At 30.6% G+C, this 19,194-nt stretch overlaps 1 protein-coding gene and 2 long non-coding RNA genes across 4 annotated transcripts in view; 1 reads left to right on the forward strand and 2 right to left on the reverse strand.

Moving 5' to 3' along the window:
* Positions 1–19,194, forward strand: part of LOC139511499 (receptor-type tyrosine-protein phosphatase alpha-like) — a 24,900-nt gene continuing 5,706 nt past the window's right edge. The window contains exons 1-21 of one of the 2 annotated variants that reach the window (XM_071298292.1): positions 1–180; positions 2,143–2,283; positions 3,814–4,023; positions 4,937–5,034; positions 6,831–6,999; positions 7,386–7,517; positions 8,071–8,208; positions 8,878–9,015; positions 9,436–9,573; positions 9,874–10,011; positions 10,530–10,664; positions 11,020–11,157; positions 11,475–11,603; positions 12,069–12,174; positions 12,400–12,479; positions 12,873–13,030; positions 15,163–15,253; positions 16,084–16,160; positions 16,737–16,773; positions 17,220–17,317; positions 17,621–17,746. In XM_071298292.1, the coding sequence (XP_071154393.1) occupies positions 90–180; positions 2,143–2,283; positions 3,814–4,023; positions 4,937–5,034; positions 6,831–6,999; positions 7,386–7,517; positions 8,071–8,208; positions 8,878–9,015; positions 9,436–9,573; positions 9,874–10,011; positions 10,530–10,664; positions 11,020–11,157; positions 11,475–11,603; positions 12,069–12,174; positions 12,400–12,479; positions 12,873–13,030; positions 15,163–15,253; positions 16,084–16,160; positions 16,737–16,773; positions 17,220–17,317; positions 17,621–17,746 (2,568 nt within the window). In that variant the 5' untranslated portion in view covers positions 1–89. The remainder of the gene's footprint in view (positions 181–2,142; positions 2,284–3,813; positions 4,024–4,936; positions 5,035–6,830; positions 7,000–7,385; positions 7,518–8,070; positions 8,209–8,877; positions 9,016–9,435; positions 9,574–9,873; positions 10,012–10,529; positions 10,665–11,019; positions 11,158–11,474; positions 11,604–12,068; positions 12,175–12,399; positions 12,480–12,872; positions 13,031–15,162; positions 15,254–16,083; positions 16,161–16,736; positions 16,774–17,219; positions 17,318–17,620; positions 17,747–19,194) is intronic. The other variant, XM_071298300.1, reaches the window with a different exon arrangement.
* LOC139511520 (uncharacterized) overlaps positions 4,942–19,194 on the reverse strand; it is a 24,306-nt gene continuing 10,053 nt past the window's right edge. The window contains exons 2-3 of the long non-coding RNA XR_011662038.1: positions 16,479–16,537; positions 4,942–5,043 (exon numbers count right to left, since the gene is read on the reverse strand). This is a non-coding gene — a long non-coding RNA (uncharacterized lncRNA). The remainder of the gene's footprint in view (positions 5,044–16,478; positions 16,538–19,194) is intronic.
* Positions 13,413–14,593, reverse strand: LOC139511513 (uncharacterized). Its single transcript, XR_011662036.1, has 3 exons — positions 14,500–14,593; positions 13,994–14,074; positions 13,413–13,501 (listed from the first exon to the last, which is right to left on the reverse strand). It is a non-coding gene; the product is annotated as an uncharacterized lncRNA (long non-coding RNA).

Consider the following 19,194-nt stretch of genomic DNA (forward strand, 5'->3'; position numbering starts at 1 on the left):
TCCTTTTTATCGAAAGATATTATGTGATAATTTCTGAAATAGTAAACATGGATTTATAACGGGACATATTGAAAAAAATATTCAAAATAATGCTGAGAATAAATATTGAGGGAACATACATTGCCGATTTAACATTATGGTGGTTGTTTACATCATGGATGGCACAATTCATTGCAGTTGGTATGTATCAAAACATATTTGACAGCTCATCCTTAACTTCTTGTTAGAACGTACAAATTTTAATTGATCTTTCAAGTCCATCTACGTATTTGTATGTTGAATTTATCTCAATAAAAGCAATCTATTTATTGTGTGTTAACGAGGATGTACAATGTATACTTCTCAATCATTGTTGCTATGTATACTATCATTGCTTTGAGAAGGCGGTTCAATTCTGTATTTAAGGAAGAAACTAGCTGTGTAGCTACCGTATACGATATAATTTCATACTGATTATGGACCAAAAATTTAGGGGAAAATATTAAATGACATAAGTACCCTAAAAAGGAAAAGTGGAAAAGCTGAATCCAGGTTGTCAACGCTTTACAGAAATTCTCATAGAAACTTTTTTTTATAAACAATGCCATCATATCTGTTCCTGTTTGAATATGGTCCATATGCTATACATATACCAAACCCTGTAATATTTGTTTTAGCAGGAATGATATTCTAGAAAATTTAGTTTGAACTTCTATTTCATGACAAAGTTTCTTAAAAGAAATATATACTATAACATCGAACAATTTTTCCATGAGTATGACTATTACCATAGACATAAATACAATTATATTTCTCTGCTACTATGGAGTTTTCCATTATTTTATTGAATATATAACACTGAAAGAATCACGTCGTCTGGATTATTTACACTTTTTTCTTTAATTCCTAACATAATTTTTCATCAGTAACCTTTTCTTCTTCTATCATTTTGAACTGCCGTCATTTAAAGAGAACAACAGTATAAAGAATATTTATTTTCAGTGCACGTATTATAAATCGGTTTCAATGAAATATTTTAGTTATTCTTATGGTATTTAAATAAATTACATTTTACATTACCGGAAATCTAAATCATAAAAATAACCTGATAATGGATAACCTTGTACCACACCTTCTAGTACTGATAATAAATAAAATATTTTAAAAAGAAAAGTTTGGAGGTATTGACTTTTCTTATCATAGTTAATAAATGCACAGTGGAAAATACTTAAAATAAAAACCAACATATGAAATAAGTGGGTACAGTTAGGTTTTACTAGAGACATATCTCTATACCGGTACATTTATTAAGCAATACTAGGCGGTGTTGGTCTAAGAAATGAGAATTGAACTTGAAGTAAAGGTTCCAGACCCGCTCGGGTAGGAAGTAAAGCATAAGATCTACTATAAAATTGTTTAGGTTAAGTTTCTGTGCACTTTATAATACATATACATTGTACATATGTGAATGTACCGTTAATTCTATCTAGACAGTTTCTATCTTCCTGTTTAGCTATATATGATTAATAAAAATAATTACCTTAAGGGTTTCATGTATAATATTTAGCAATGCTTGTATCAAATAATGATTACATGTTTTTGCATTGCCAAATCAATCATTCTATTAATAAGTAAACAAATTCGATGTTCTTACAATTTCTTCTAAATTGTTTTTAAAAAATACAAACCCTGTGTGTTTATTGACACATTTCAAATCATTTACAATGTTAATTTGGTTTATGATATTGTTTATATATTTCAGTATCACATATTTTATTTTAATACATATTTGAGGAGAAGTCCTGTCAAATTATTAATTGTACATTTTCTTGTAAACAATAAATTATGGTCCAGTTAATGGACTGTTTTACGACAGATATTACCCACTTGACTGACTTAATGAAATACTGTGATGGATTTAATTATCTATAAAAGGTGTGTTAAGGTCAAACAAGGCAAATTATTTAGATCTTACGTGTTTCTTATTACGGCTCAGATAAACACTTTCATTAATTTTAGGTCTAATCGACAGTTATCTAATATAATTTCCTAAATGCAATTTTATGCATGACATATGTCATTTTTAAACAACCAAACTGATTTTTTTTTAGATTACATTAAAAAATAAACCTTTAAATATACTTGTGGTTTTTTCTCTATCAGCTGGATGTCCCGTTGGAACTTTTGGGTATTTATGTTCCTACACGTGCCACTGTGCCTTTGATACACCATGTGATGCTGATACCGGAGCCTGTTTTGATGAATGTGCACCAAGATTTACAGGAAAACCATACTGCCAGTTGGGTAAATGAATGAACACTTAATGTAGAAATTGACATTTATATAAGAATAAACATATTGAAAACATACATATAAATTGTATTGGTACAAAAGTGGAAGCTAAAATAACACCAAAGTTTTACATGCGCACAAGCCATGCTAATCTGCTTTAACCTTTCCACAGTGTAAACCTGTTCCAAGTGAGGCTATCTCCACCAAGTACTGTTCCACGTTGTTTGTACATTTGGGTTTGTTTGTTTGTAGGCGTCACTGAGGTGTAAGACAATTGTGGTTGTTGTGGACTATTAAAATATCCAGTATTTTTTATGATTCCACTTATTTCTTTTATGCATATGTGTACGGTTGATAATAAGTTGTATTCAAAATAACAATACTTGTCTAGAAGTAAAGGATGCATATATTTATCATTAATTTTAAACTCTACATTACAAAGCATATCGAACTGTTTAGAAGACATCATTATCAATATAATTTTACACAAATATCATTTGTAATCTTGAATCTTCTTAGCGAATCGATTTGCAGGGTAGTCTGTTAAAATACACATATCATATATCATCTTTAAATTTAGAAACGTTTTTTTTGTTGTTAACAAGTGCATATGTCTTGCCTTTACACATACAAGACCATGCATTATTCAAAAGAAAAAAGGCTTGTATAATACTTGCATGACAAGTAGTCTGTCCTTTTTTAAATGTTACATAAACCTAACATCACAATTGATGAATAATCACAACAAAGACAAAGCTTGTTAGCTGTTTACATATTCGTATTTTCAAATACATGTAATAACAATGAATACAATTGCTGCTTATATCATTGACCTTTTCTAACGATGACGCAATACATTTGAAATTAAAAGCAAACTGGTCTGAACTCAAAAGTAACCAACTAGTAACTCTCAGAGCCACACGATTGGAAAGTCAAGGATATATAAATACATCGACAGGTGAAACCAAACTAACATAAATGTTTGTTTGAAATAAAGGATAAAAGATAAATTAAATGTTATTCTGTCTGCTTCATATTTTGCCCTATATTAAGAAACTTTCAACGAAGGTCGGCCGTAAACGTAACCACTGACTTTACGACAAGAGATTTATTAGTTTACCAATTTAAATCAAGTTTCAGAAATAGCGTTTCCTGCACGCTTTTCTTGGTAATTTTCTTTCTGTGAAGATATTGACAAATCGTTAATAACTGTTTACATCTATACTAATGAAGTAATCTCTTCAAAACATTAAGGGACGACATCATGGTTTGGCCGGCTGTCATAGAAAACCTGTATCATAGTTGACAAATGATGTCCCTATTGTCACCACTGGCTAACTAGGAACTGCTTACAATTACGAAACACCACCTTTATCGCCGGCTACTGGCTGTGATCGCCCTGTTGCTATAGTGTATACTGCTTTACTTGTGGTATCTTATAATCTTTGATCTTTTTAAACTTTGAAAAAAAAACATATGTACATGTATAAACCAATGCTTTTAGTTTTAACAATGAATGACATATCATATATTCTTGAACAGAAAATATAGCAAAAGGGAAACTTACCTATCAGGAAACGTCAATCACAGACAACTCGGCATTAGCAGTTGATGGAAACAGGAACCAAACAGGGGCAGATAATTCTTGTTCCTGGTCTGTTAACTTTAGATATCCATTCAGAACTCTGTGGAGAGTTGATTTACAAGATGTTTACAGTGTTAACAAAGTAAAAGTCTTCTTCAGAAATGACTGTAAGTAGAATAAGTAATATTAATTTGTTTTGCTAATGCTATAGAAAAGATCATTTTTCATGACTTTAAAAAAAAAACGACTACTAGTACTTGATGGCTATTTGTACCTCAAATCAAGTTTTTTTTTTGCTCTTCATAATAGCAAATAATATAGAATGAAATTCAAAACAGTGTGGCTGTGGCCATTGATTGACACATTAAATTCATTCATTGGCTGGGACAATTTAGGTGAACGTTTGTATGTAAAAACCACTGCTCACTATGTACTTTTTAAAGACACTTAAACTATGGGGTCACCAAAGGTTCTCAACACCTTAATAAAGTAATTCGAAAAATTAATCAGAAATAACACGATGTTTTGATTTATATCAATTATATAAATCAAAACATAAAGGTTATTCCTGATTGATTTTTCGAATTATTTTATAATTAAAGGCGTTAAGAAACCTTTGGTGACCCCACATTTTAAATGTCTATCGTAGGTACGTCGTGAACAGTGGTCGATACAGACAAACGTTCACGTAAATTGTCCCAGTCAATGGATGAATTTAATGTGTCAATCAATGACCACAGCCACACTGTTTTGAATTTCATTCTAATGTGTGTGCGCATATCACAAAGTTCTGGAGTAGCCTTCATAAGGTCCTCACGAAAAGTCTTAAAAAAGCAAAAATATAAAACGTTTAAGAGCATAACCAACAGTTGGAAATTCTTTAGTATTCATTTACAGTAAAACAAAAACATTTATATTTCTTAGAGCTGACATCAGTCTTATAGTTTTACAAGCAATATAACAAAAAATTCTCGAAAAGCCAAGTTACTTAAAATATTGAATGTTATTTATGATCAATGTGGTAAATACAGAAACATTAATAAATATTATTGTTTATATCTCACCAAACTGACATTGTAGCTAATGTGAGTTCTTCCAGAAGAACAGGTGCCCGTGTTTACGTCACATCTACAGAGGAGTTTCACTTGGAACCAGTCTGTTATACCAGTCATATGAAGGTACATAACCTAACCACGACAAAAGGATTGATTATTGATAAAAGTGTACGTCTATCATGTAAACGATGTATCCTTAGAGTAGTGATAAAAGTGTACGTCTATCATGTAAAACGCTGCATCCTTAGAGTAGTGATAAAAGTGTACGTCTATCATGTAAACGCTGCATCCTTAGAGTAGTGATAAAAGTGTACGTCTATCATGTAAAACGCTGCATCCTTAAAGTAGTGATAAAAGTGTACGTCTATCATGTAAAACGCTGCATCCTTAGAGTAGTGATAAAAGTGTACGTCTATCATGTAAAACGCTGCATCCTTCGAGTAGTGATAAAAGTGTACATCTATCATGTAAAACGCTACATCCTTAGAGTAATGGTAAAAGTGATGAATTTCGAATTTGGCAATGAATTAAAGGGGCACTATCTGTCCAATTCATATTCACCGATTTAATTCTAAATCTCATATTTTAATTATAACAATGTAAAACATTTATCCAAACTATCAAAAGTCTGAAATATAATAAACAGGGCACGAGCAAGAAAAAACGTAGCTTCGTTTCGTGAGTATTTTAGTCCATACGCCATCTAATTAATTATCGAGTTGACCTCTTAAGTCATGCGTTGACCATATAAGCGATGTAAACATAAATAAAGGTATAAATAGATTAAGCAAACTCGTGCTGTTGGATTATTCTAGGTCTATTTAATTTCATTTTTACCTCTATAAGAATGAAATTTTGTGGATCAAATCAGTCAATCAAATGATTTACCTTAAAGTTTGTTATCGTCAGCTCCTAGGAGACTATATTTAGAATTGAACGATGGACAGTCAGTGCATGAATGCTTCTTACTACCTGATTGGAAGATATTACGAGACGTGAATAATCAAAGTTTATTGATTGGTTAGGACAATCCAAACCTAGTAATTGTCCTTCAATCCTGTAGAGTATCGGATTTGTCCTCTCTATATTAGCAATTAGATTTTGCCTGGTCATTAATCATGCATATTCATGATATTGGTACACAGGTATCTTTTATCTATAAATAGCCGAATCTTCTGGAGTTTCGTAAACAACAACGTTAAACGATATATACTACTTCGCATGTGTGGTAAAATTTGTTGATTGATGCACGTGGCTATTCTAGTCAATGAATTAATCTACAAAGCGAGAGCACGTTCCATTTTCATCAGCTAAGAGACGACTAGCCCTTTTTGAAAGGCTAATACTTGTTTCACTTTCAATGTTGACATTCTTTTCCTTTAAATAACTTTACACTTATAATTCACGAGTTATCCATCTCAAGTTAAGGGGTTAAATTGAAGTTCACATGAATACGGATTCAATCAGGTCGTATGATTCATTAAATATTAATTAATATTTTATAGCTTATTTTGACAAAATAAGACCATACTGGCTGCTTAGAGCTAATTATTATTTGCATTTCATTATTGATTGAGCAAAGAATAAAAGTTATTAGATTTTTTATACATCTCTTAGCTGGTGCCCTTTTAAGGGAATTTTTTTTCTGAGATATCAATGTAGCAACGATATAGAGCAATTAACTGAAACTAAGTCATGAAGTTGTGAGAAGGATTTTTCCAACAGTTTTCTATAATGGTAAAGTAAATGTAAAGAAATCTTATAAAACGAAGAAAGAAAAGCAAAGAAAAGCAAAGAAAAACAGATGAGTGAAAGTGAAGAACAAATTTGACCATGTTACAAGACACATATAATGTACATTATGAGATATAAAATAAATAAAATATCGAACTGAAACAAATTTTTGCTGTTGATTTTAGGGCGACGTATTCTTCAATCCTCCATCAATATTAGAACTAAAGAACTGTACAAACAGGGGACAATTTGTGACAGTTTATAACCAACGGCCAGTCGTAGATTCCTCAAATTGTCCAAAAACTTCTTACTCGTGCTGGGCTAATCTGGAGTTGTGTGAAGTAGAAGTCTATGGTAAATATATATACATTACTTTGACCTATAATGGTTTACTCAGTTTACGAATTGTGACTTGGATGGAAAATTGTCTCATTGGCACTCATACCACATCTTCTTATATCTTTTATAGTTAGAAGGTTGCAGTTATGGCAGATGAAGATATTTAATTTAAACTTAGTGAATTAAAACTGCAAATTCTAATTCATCTAAATGGATAAGCGAAAGAAATAACCAGTACTCATTTTAACCGCTAACATTCTATTTCTAAGCAATCTAATTTATATATGCCTTTTCAGATATATTTTTTTCTGTATTTCACTTCTTGTAAAGCGTTTCTTTTTTAATTTATTCTCATATTCGTGTTATAGAGGTACATTAATATTATGAAATCTATATTGCAGTTTGCTCTTATGGAACGTTTGGAGAAAACTGTGACAAATTCTGTCACTGTAAAGGAAGCACTTGTGATCAAATAACTGGTCTCTGTCCTGGTCGGTGTTTGGCTGGATGGCAAGGCTCTGAATGTGATATGGGTAAGCATCATTGTTATAAATTATTTCCATTGAATATTTTTTTTTGTCGGACGTAAAAGACCATATAATTTAATTCAGAATCAATTGGGTTACATTTCATCGTAGGATACTTTTAACAATTATATCTCTTCTAAAAAGCTTGTTTTAAGACATGTTATATAGCTTTTCTTAAAAAAAAAAGTGTTTAAAAAAATGTGTAGCTTTTCTAAAAAGCTTGTAATAGGACAAGAACAACTTTTATTGTATTTTCATTCATTTTTGACAACCACTGTTGCATATAAATTATAGTGGGATTGCAAAACAAAGACAAGACAAACTGCTAATAACATTGTTGAGGTTTGAAATTTATTGGGTTGAAGGCGTCCCAGAAATTGTTTAAAATAGTCTTGCAAGAAGTCATAATTATTTGGACTAGTCCACTACTATGATCACCATCAATAATCTCAAAAGTATATACATCTTTTTTTAAATTTCATGTTTTCATTTTATGTTGATTTCCTATTAGGACTGTAGGATTTGAATTCTATGTTAAAATACCGTTTCTATATCATAGCATGTACCAATGGAACACACGGAGAAAATTGTGAAAAAAGGTGTGGACAATGTATAAATGGGGAGGCCTGTGACGTCATTACAGGGAAATGCTTAAATGGATGCGATGCAGGTTGGAAAGGAGCCAAATGTAAAACGCGTAAGTCAATCATTTAAAAAAAGTTAATTAAACGATGATTATATAATGCATTAATATAGAAACTTAAATGACATCTACATACGATCTTGAAAATTATTTGCATGATTATAAACTTGTCTTTTTTTTATTCAAACTAACTCTGTTAATCAATATAAAAAATATCTATATACTTTTGTTGTATAATTACTGAAAACGTATATAATGGAGGTAAAAAAATAGGTTGCTTAATTTTTTTTTTTAAATAATGTACTGCAAATAAATGTGCAATTTGTAAACATAATGGTTTCTCACTTCTTACTTGAATATATGTATTATGTACTGTACTGCATAACATGTAATTGCATTATTTACAAAATAACATGTAATTTCATATTTATATAAAAACATGTTATTGCATATTACAAAATAACATTTAATTGCATGTTTATATCATAACGTATAATTGCGTATCTACGTAATAACATATAATTGTATATCTAAATAATAGAATAAAAAAAATCTGAATATTTAGATCATAACATGTAATTGTATATTCACACCATAACATGTAATTGTATATTCACACCATAACATGTAATTGTATATTCACACCATAACATGTAATTGTATATTCACACCATAACATGTAATTGTATATTCACACCATAACATGTAATTATTTATTTACAGCATGTCCACAATATTCTTATGGCTTTAATTGTTCAGATGCTTGCTTTAACTGTGCTAATTTAACAGATTGTGACAAGAAAACAGGAGTTTGTCCAACTGGATGTGCCAAAGGTTTCTTTGGTGATCGATGTAGTAATAGTATGTGATGTATATCCATTTTTTTCATATATCATTTAGGACGAATATTAACACAGTAACATTGTGTTTCACTTGGCCGTTTAAAGTTTCTCTTGTTTAATGTCATTAGGTATCTTAATATGAAATCTTAATATAAAAACTTTATATCTGATTGATAAATGAAATTTCATTCGCAAAGATATCATGATAATTCGTTATAATTTAAACAATCAATGCATCAAAAGGAAAAAACTGATATCAACATTCAATTTATTGCATAACTGAAGCTATTACAAAAAAAAAACTACTATACGCGTTAAAGTACATGTACTAGTATGAAAGTTATGTAATTCAATATATGCACCTGTTAAAACAAGTATACATTAGGTGTATGCATTAAATGTATTAGTTTAATCATAACACATTAATTGTTTATAATAGAGTGTCCAGCTGGCAGCTACGGAAAAACATGTCAATTACAGTGTGGAAGATGTGCTGGTGGGGAAACGTGTAATTCACATACTGGAGAATGTCGTAGATTTTGTGAGCCAGGCTATGCTATGCCACTATGTCAAGGACGTAAGTGCTCAAAACTTCATAAATTATATTTTGATATGACAAAACTTTATGGAATAAAGAGAGGGCATAGATGAACAGCCCTGTCATAATCCAGTGTTTGTATATATTATTGGTGTTGAATCAGTGTTACTTTAGTTTACATGTTGTTTAGATAACTTGTAGATATGTTAACTAAATTAGCTTCATTATAAAAATTTTCAATAGTCTGTTGTGACCCTGTATTTTTTTATTCACAGATCTATTATTTAATTAAGTAAATGTGATTGTTTTCAGTTACTATAGTCTAAATCACTTTTGTAGCATGTCTAGTTGGAACATTTGGAGAAAATTGTTCTATAGCATGTGGAAATTGTAGAAATTTTGATCCCTGTAATCATATTACCGGGGAATGTACAAGGGGATGTGGTCCAGGTTGGAGTGGTTTACATTGTATTACACGTGAGTATACCCAGTTAGTTATTTGCTCGTTTGCATGTCGCTGTTTTTAAGTGAAGTCATCTAGTTCCTGTAATATTTTAAACAATATTAGAATTAAAAAAAAATCATTACCGTGTAATTTTCCAATAAAAAAATAGAATTTACGTAAATTATCCAATGCTTCATTACAATTGACATGTGTATTGTTTTATTTTATAATATTGAAGCTACACACCTCTATGCAATTATCCTAAATTATTCAACACTGTCATGTAATTAATAATAGACATAGCAAATACTTTCTCTCAAATCGGTGCTAGAGACCGTCTTAAATCTTGCAGTGAAAGCTAGAGTGTTTTTCATTATTACTGAAGGCCTCATTTTGACTTTAAGAAGAAGAGCAACAATAAAAGCGACGTGCCTTTGCTTTTTGTTGTTCTCTGTGCATGTACTGATTTTGTGTCATGAATGGATACATCATATTCTTTGTTTTATTATGATTGTTCAAGAGTTGTATTTAATTTTCATATTTCACACAGCGTGTAAGCACGGATATTGGGGTTATGATTGTGCAAAAGAATGTAGAACATGTAGTAATGAACATTGTGACCACGTGACTGGCATCTGTATACACGAATGTAAACCAGGCTACCAGGATCCAAAATGTGACAGGAGTAAGAGTCTTTTAGAAAAATAATTCGTCGTTTTGTATTCATGAATATTTATTTCAATACTATACCTTTCATTACATTTAATACAGAGCATATTGAGTAACTGTCATGCAATTTGACATAATGTGAATAATGTTTATCAATATGAATTGAGTTAGAAAATAATGATATTATCGCTTTTTTTTTTTTTTTTTAATCGCAAAATAGGCGAAAATGTGCCACTTAACAGTATCATAAAACTATAAATTAAGAAAACCTTCATCGCAAATAGTAATTATAGTTGAACCTAAATAACAAAAGGGCTAAATAAGGAACAACTAAAGACAACATTTAATATATTGATTTATGTGTTTTACAGAATGTCCATCTGGACTTTATGGTAGTGGTTGTACACAGATTTGTGGACAGTGTGCGGATCATGCATCATGTGATTCAATAATGGGACACTGTCCAACAGAATGCAGTCCCGGCTGGAGAGGAACTCATTGTAACATACGTAAGTGTCTTTTATAAAAAAAAAAACACCAATCAAATTTTGTATACCAAAAACAATTATAATACTAGTACCTATACTTAGATGAAATTGTAACTTGTATCATAATGCCATAGTATTGAGACATAACAATGAGAAGTGTTGTTGCTTCCATTCACTATATGGATAAGGTTAAAGACATTTACCAATACATATATGTTTGTATATACACTAATCACTTGTAGAAATAAAGCTTGAAATTAAATTAGATAAACTCAACACCATAATACTGATTTGAGATCATATAGTGTTTTTTCAAATATTATTCGTTTTTTTTTCAGCCTGTTCAGAAGGATTCTATGGTGACGACTGTAAAGATAGGTGTGGCCATTGTCATAATAAAACAGCGTGTGATCCAGTCAACGGAAAATGTCTCATTGGATGCCAAGATGGCTACCATGGATTGCAATGTAAGATACTGTGAGATATATATGAAGGTCATGATAAAAAGTTTTATCAAAAACCCTTCAGCAACTTATTGATGTTTTTTGTTTGTTTGTGTTACTCTGATACCAAGAATAATTTTCTGATTTATTGAATATAAGTTTTTCACTAAAAACAGATATACATATTGCTTAACAAAATAATGAATAATGTCTTTCATGCTATGACGAATTAAGGAATTGTATATTTAAATATATAATTCCTTGCTTTGACATACTTCCATTATTTTTGACATTTAGACATAGCTTTTTTTACCTTATTTAATTTTAGTTTGTGTTGTCTACATGAGTTTCCCCCTGGCCGATTCCTGTTACGTTGATTTTGATATGTATTTTACCTGTATTGTCATCTTGATTTTGTATTTCAATAGCCCTTTTACAAAAAAATCGTGTTTGATGTTAAACCAATGTGCGTATTTATAATCATTTCAGGTAGAGCTGTTAATAGTAGAGGAGTGGTGATGTCCGGTGGCGTCATTGGTTGCTTGGTTGGTGTTGTTGTAGTGATAGCATTGATAGTTGTAACTTGTTCATTAAGGTAGATAACTATACTTATTTACGATGATTGGGGATTTTACTACATACAAATAGATTAAAACTATGGGCACATATTACATTGCGATTGAATGACAAAGCATGTTGCTAATCAAAAATCAAAACATAGCTGAAAATATAAAAAAAACAAACTACTACTATAAATCAATGACTGCGTATACATGTATTTGTAATAGCAACATGAAATTATGGTTAATTTATTTTACAGACACTACATGGCAAAAAGAGCAAGAAAATCTGACAAACAAATGGATGTCGTTTACAATAATGCAGGAAACATCATTGCTGGTATATTAAATTAGATAACATTTTTGTTTAATGTGAATACGATAACAAGTAAGGGATTTTTTTTTATCCAACAATGTGATGTTAAGATTAAAACGATCTTGTTCATAATCTACATATGTAATTAAACATAAATAATGATTTCCAATTTGTAGGTTAAGTTCTGGTGAAGAGTAATCAAGAGAAGCACTATTTTACTATGAATTTAATCTACTGTTGGTTGACTGAACATTAAATATATGGCAATAGGGCGTCTGAAATCCTTTTTGTTACAAAAAAGATGAGTTCAAAATGTAAAACAAAATGTACGTTAATGCCATTGATGTAAATTAGATTCATAAGATGCATATCAACGAGTCGCTGCTTTAACATTATAAACCTTTCATTTTGAAATAGAAACCGAACCAGAAGTACAACTAGAAATGACAAATGGTGATATAGACAATGATTATTACAACGTTGGAAGGGAGGCACGTGGCATCCCTGTTTCTAGTATGAAAGAACATTTACGTAGACTGGAAAGTGATTCGTCCAGATACAAAAATGAATTTGAGGTAATTTAATTTATATTAAAGCATAAAATTGGTTCAGAATTTAAACTGTAGATGTCAGACAGTAATCAAAAGTTTTGTATTTGTATAAGTATCATCTTTTTCATCTGTATCACGGTAAAGCTCCTTAATTTTCTCCCACGCTGTAATAGTTTCTAGAACTCTTTTTTAATAGATCTTGCTTTCTGCAAATCTTATCATATTCACTCAAATATGTGATTGAATTCGATATAGAAAATAACAGGAATGTATCAAGGACGCTATCTAAACCCAATGTGGAAACTGGGCATACAACACAATGGTTTACTAATTGGTTTTGTAAACTACATCCATTGGAAATTATTTTGGGTTTCAAAGTATGTTCAAAAGTCACCAATATTGATACTGTAACAGGGTCAATTCTTGGGGTCAAGTAATAACCAACTCTGTTTAGGGTTCGGATGATTTATTATACCAGTAGTATAAAAATAAACTCTGAAATAACAATATCACAATTATAAATAACAGTTCTATTATAAAACACAAGTATCTTAAATTACACATTATCACATATAGTAATGGTTTAATACAATGCACTTTAATACTGTGTACTATTCTACGAACACATATAATAGACAATCAGTGAGCTGATGTCACGTGTACTTTAACTTCTCATTGTGATACACTATACAAAAATGTAACCCGATCGTAAATAATATACTATATAGTGTTTACTGGTTTACTATGTGTACGGTACAAAACTAAACTTAAAACTGCAAATGAAACATTAAACTAATCGGAACATAATATATTGTTTGTTCTTTACATACAATTACGTTACAACAATCGTCGAATTGTAAATACTATTCTCATAAAGACTAATTAAGCCAATATATTAAATATGCTTAAAACCGCATATTTAAAGGGGAAATAATCCATAACGTCTTGTTTACAACATTACATAGTTAAAAATAGATTGACTCTTACCACTTGTGGAGTGAGTTTTTACTGGCAAGGACAAGGCACAGTTCACTAATACATTCTTTATATAATTACATCAATGGAGTCCTAAAACCAAAATGCAATCATAAATATTCGGACTAGTAAAATATTAAAATATACAATATGACAAAATAACTCAAGTTCATTCATAGCTAGACTTCTATCATTTCAATGTATAATATAAGTGTACTAATAAATATCAACTTTATCACTTTTCCTTATTTTGTCTAATATGCCGCCATTTATGAAATATCAATTATCTGTGTCAATAATCAAATAGCTAAGCAAATATATTGTTCTATCGTGACAAATTAACGGTAGATAATAAAATACATGTAGCACGAAGCTAAATAAAAGATTCTCGGGTACATCTATCATACTTATGTAATAAACAAACTTTACAAGGAGAACGCAATCATATAATACAAACTTTGCTAAATTTGTCATTTACATGTGCAAATATTAATAATATAATAAAGAAGTTAACTTACATCAATATGTAATATGTTGTGTCCACAATGAATGAAAACATAACAGGTAATAATTCGGGATACAATACCATGCGTCTGTAATTTTCAAGTTCCCGTGCAAAATATACCTGGTCAATACAAAATATAAATTGACCGCGAAATCACAATAACCAATCAAATACGTAATTTAAAGTAAGAACCTTTTGAATATTCATGAACTCAATATAAAAAGTAAAGTGTAGATTTGATTTAAATAATAATATTCCTTTATCAAAATTCTAAAGTTAAACGTTATAATAAATACAATTAATTTCAGAACTTTAAAGATATTTTTACTATTATTTAATAGACGTAAAAATGACACTACTACAATACTTATACTGTCCCTTTGGTATCTTTCGTCCATCTTTTACACCAGACGAGATAACACAACGATTATCAGGGGCGCATGATAAACCGTTATTTGATCGATTACCAGGTTAAAGAGCATTGAAAACAACGAAAATGCAAAAAGTGCCAAAACAGGTTAAATTCGTCTATACTAGAGGTAGAAAAATTTATTGTTTCCAAAGATTGTTACATGCTATTAACAGCAAATCTAAGGAAACTACTGCAGTAATATTTTCATTATTCTTGCAGGTTAGTAGAGTCAGTATAGTTTCATGTATCTTTAATTAATTTCAGGACTTACGTAATGATGTTCCTGTTTTTCCACACAAGGCAGGACAAAAAGCAGAAAACAAAGCTAAAAACCGCTTTCTGACAACGTTTCCATGTAAGTTAAGTCATTAGTAAAACATACGTTTTTATTCTTTGATATTCATTCCTTTTATATTTGAACTTAACATAACCATAATCATAATAGTTATCAAAGGTACCATGATTATAATTTTGTACGCCAGACGCGCGTTTCGTCTACATAAGACTCATCAGTGATGCTCATATCAAAATATTGATAAAGCCAAACAAGTACAAAGTTGAAGAGCATTGAGGATCCAAAATTCCAAAAAAGTTATGCCAAATACGGCTAGGGTAATCTATGCCTGAGATAAGAAAATCCTTAGTTTTTCGAAAAATATAAAGTTTTGTAAACATGAAATTTATTAAAATGACCACATTATTGATATTCATGTCAACACCAAAGTGTTGACTACTGGGCTGGTGAAACCCTTGTGGACGAAACGTCCACCAGCAGTGGCATCGATCCAGTGGTGTAAACAGTTATCAAAGGTACCAGGATTATAATTTAGTACGCCAGACGCGCGTTTTGTCTACATAAGACTCATCAGTGACGCTCATATCAAAATATTATATAAAGCCAAACAAGTACAAAGTTGAAGAGCATTGAGGATCAAAAATTCCAAAAAAGTTGTGCCAAATACGTCAAAGGTTATTCATACAAAAGAATTGTCAACATCAATAAATTAATAGTTCATGCAAGTATATGCCATCCTTACATATTTTTTCTATTTTTCTAAAATAATATCGAGACTCAAGGAAAAGTACTTTTACAAAAAGAACAGTTAGAACTCCTTTTCTCTTGGATGTTTCATTGCATCACTTTCAAATATCGTTTCCGTATAAACTCAACTGTGTTTGTTGCAGATGACCACTCCAGAGTAGCTTTAAAACCATTGCACGGGGAAGCTGAATCGGATTACATTAATGCTAACTTTATTGATGTAAGTTTTTACAAGGTGTCTTAATAAGTTATATCCCTCAAGAAATACTGACAATGCATATTTCAATGCACCCTGGAAATTTTGTATAAAGTGTTAACGTAGGACGTTGTTATCCATTCTCGTTATTCTATTTTTCATTATAAAAAAAAACGTACAAATAAGCAAGGATTTGTATACAAATCCTTGAAGAAATAAGTTTGCTTCAAAACTTTTTCACATGTGCAATAATTGTTAGTATATAACTAGCATCGAACGCAACATAAATATCACCTCTTACCTTGATTTCAATTGTCTAAACAAAACAATATTTATTCTTACCTGAACTACGTATGCTGATCGTTTCTGTTATCCTTATATTGTCATTATATTGAAGTATTCTGAAAGAAATTGAACATTGTATTAAATTCTTTGAATATTGTCTTTATCAGTACTAACAATACCTGAACTGTCTTTCAGTATCTACGAGTATTCATATCATGGTAGTTATAATTGCATAGATTTAAATTGAAGACTTTGCATTACACCTTCCGAGAAGAAAAAGAAGAGAAAATCAAATATTTGTAATTTCAATTTCAGAGTGTTGAATCGAGAAAAGTATATATAGCAGCTCAAGGTATACTATTCCTTTCATTTATGTGTTCTAATAGAGCTTATATATGTGATATATGCTTCTTATAATGAGACAAAAAAACGTTTGATTTCATTTGTTTCATTGTATATATTTTTGAAGAAGGCAAATAACATAATTTAATTTATTTGTAGAATATAAGTAAAAACTTTGTTTTCACATATACACTTTGAATTTTGTATATATTAAAAGAAACCTTTGATATGATTTTATTCAAATATAACTATAATCTGAGAGAAGGCAATTTAACCGAAAAATTTAACCAACAAAAAAGGTTTTTATATTCATCTTTTATAAAAAAAAAAAAAAAAAAAAAGAAAAGAAAAAAAGAATTGTAATTCGAGTACGAATACCAACGCAGAAGAAAACAAAACAAAACCGATTAATTTTTTAAGAGGAAACGAATTAACTAAAAGATTTTCTAAACTCAGGTCCCAATCGTCTGACTGTTCGTGATTTCTGGAGGATGATTTGGCAGGAGAAGGTTGGACTCGTAGTTATGCTGGCAAATGTTTATGAAGATGGAAAGGTATTTTTAAAATACAGCCCAAATAATGAAAAATGTGCATTATAATAATAATAATAATAAAAAAGACCTCAGTAAGGTTGAATAAATATGGTTGTAATTGTTAACAGATAATGAATAATTTATGAGTGGTATCAACAGATAAGATAATTGAGCTAATACCGAAGTTCCTATATTTTTATTCTTGGAAACATTTGGAAATGCATTTCATATGTTGTGCACTATTCAATATCATGATTGATTTGTGTTTGCCAAATTGGCAAAATAATTCAGAAAAAACATATTTAAAATTATTCTCTTTTACAGGTTAAATGTGAAAAATACTGGCCTGAAACTAAGCCATTGAGGTACTGTGAGGTCTTGATATCATTAGATGAATGCAAACAAATGAGCACATATACTGTACGACATATGACTGTCGGTAATGTTAAGGTAAGTACAATCAATACTGTGAAAACAAGATACCAAGGAGGCAATAAAAAATCACAAGTAAATAAAAATATACAAAAACGATTAAACAAACAATAGTCTATACAATAATATGAAGACAACTTAAGACTTAGCAACACGAAGCCTATGAAATCGGTGATGATCTTACATGCTCCGGATAGTAAGGAAATAATGCTCCTCTAATTGCATCGTCAGCTTGATTATCTTAAATGCTTGTATTTTTAAAATTGTCATATAAGCGAGAGATTTTGCTATCTATTTTTTGCAAGCAATTAAACCAGGTTCAATCCACCATTGTTTTTCTTAAAATGTCCTGTTTCAAGTCATGAATATGTTATCAAATAGTTGTTTCTATGTATGTTGCATTGGCGTCAGTTTTTGTTTGCACTTCAGTGTTTCTGTTCTTCCGTTGTTTCCATTCTTATAGTTGATGTGTTTCCCTCTGTGTTGATTTGTTTTCTCTAAATCGATTTATGACTTTTGAACAGCAGTATACTACTATTGCCTGTATTTATACATTCGGTTGCAAGTCGCAATCCAAGATGCCACAATCGAGGAAAATAGGACATGATTATGGCTGCGATAACTGGAACATGTCTGGATATCTTGGACACAGATATTCAATGTAGTTCATCCAAAATCATGATGATGTCCGCCTAAAGTCTAACGGGATTACCTCAACTTTACCCTTCGGAATCTTTGTAGCTAAGACAGTGTACGCGCACCGTTTACCGCGAACTTTGAACAATCTTAAATCCATTCAAACCATTGAGTGTGATTTCCTATCAAATCTGACAATGAACAGCCTCGTCAGATTATTAATTTTGTTTTATGAGAGAACATAATCTATAAAAATAAGATGTTTCTATAGCTTTGGTAATTTTTTTTATATAAAGTCAACAGATGAACAGTAGTTTATCGATATTCAAATCGCATGTATCGATGAATGAAGTAAAAAATCAATGAAACAAATAAAGACTTGGTGAATCCGGAAAGGAGTGAAACAGATCTAGTCATCTTGGTAAAGGTCTCCTACTAAGTAGCATCATCGGCTATGCGAATTTATACTTGGTCAAACTGTCACAGAAAAGAAAACAATCGGTAAAATAACATAACAAACGACTGTTCTGGTATCTCAAGATATAAAATCGCGAAAACATATTGCTAGTGAGGATTAGGTATTGACGCATGAATCGTTCCACCAGTTCGTGGTATTTACCGGAAATCTGAAAATTTCCGTCGTTTCTTCTCATAATTTACAATTAAAACTATATGCAGGCTTTGCTGTTTTCTTCCTTTCAGAACCTGCTTTCAGAAGCTCTGAATCCCCAAGTTGTTTAAGTTATTCTAATCCCTGGTGGTCTTTGTGAAGAATGACCGTCCATAGGTGTCAGTTTTTGTTTTTTCTGTTAGGAAAACAGCCCAGTTAA

This window comes from Mytilus edulis, chromosome 1 (assembly GCF_963676685.1).
Source record: "Mytilus edulis chromosome 1, xbMytEdul2.2, whole genome shotgun sequence".
Classification (NCBI taxonomy): Eukaryota; Metazoa; Mollusca; class Bivalvia; order Mytilida; family Mytilidae; genus Mytilus; species Mytilus edulis.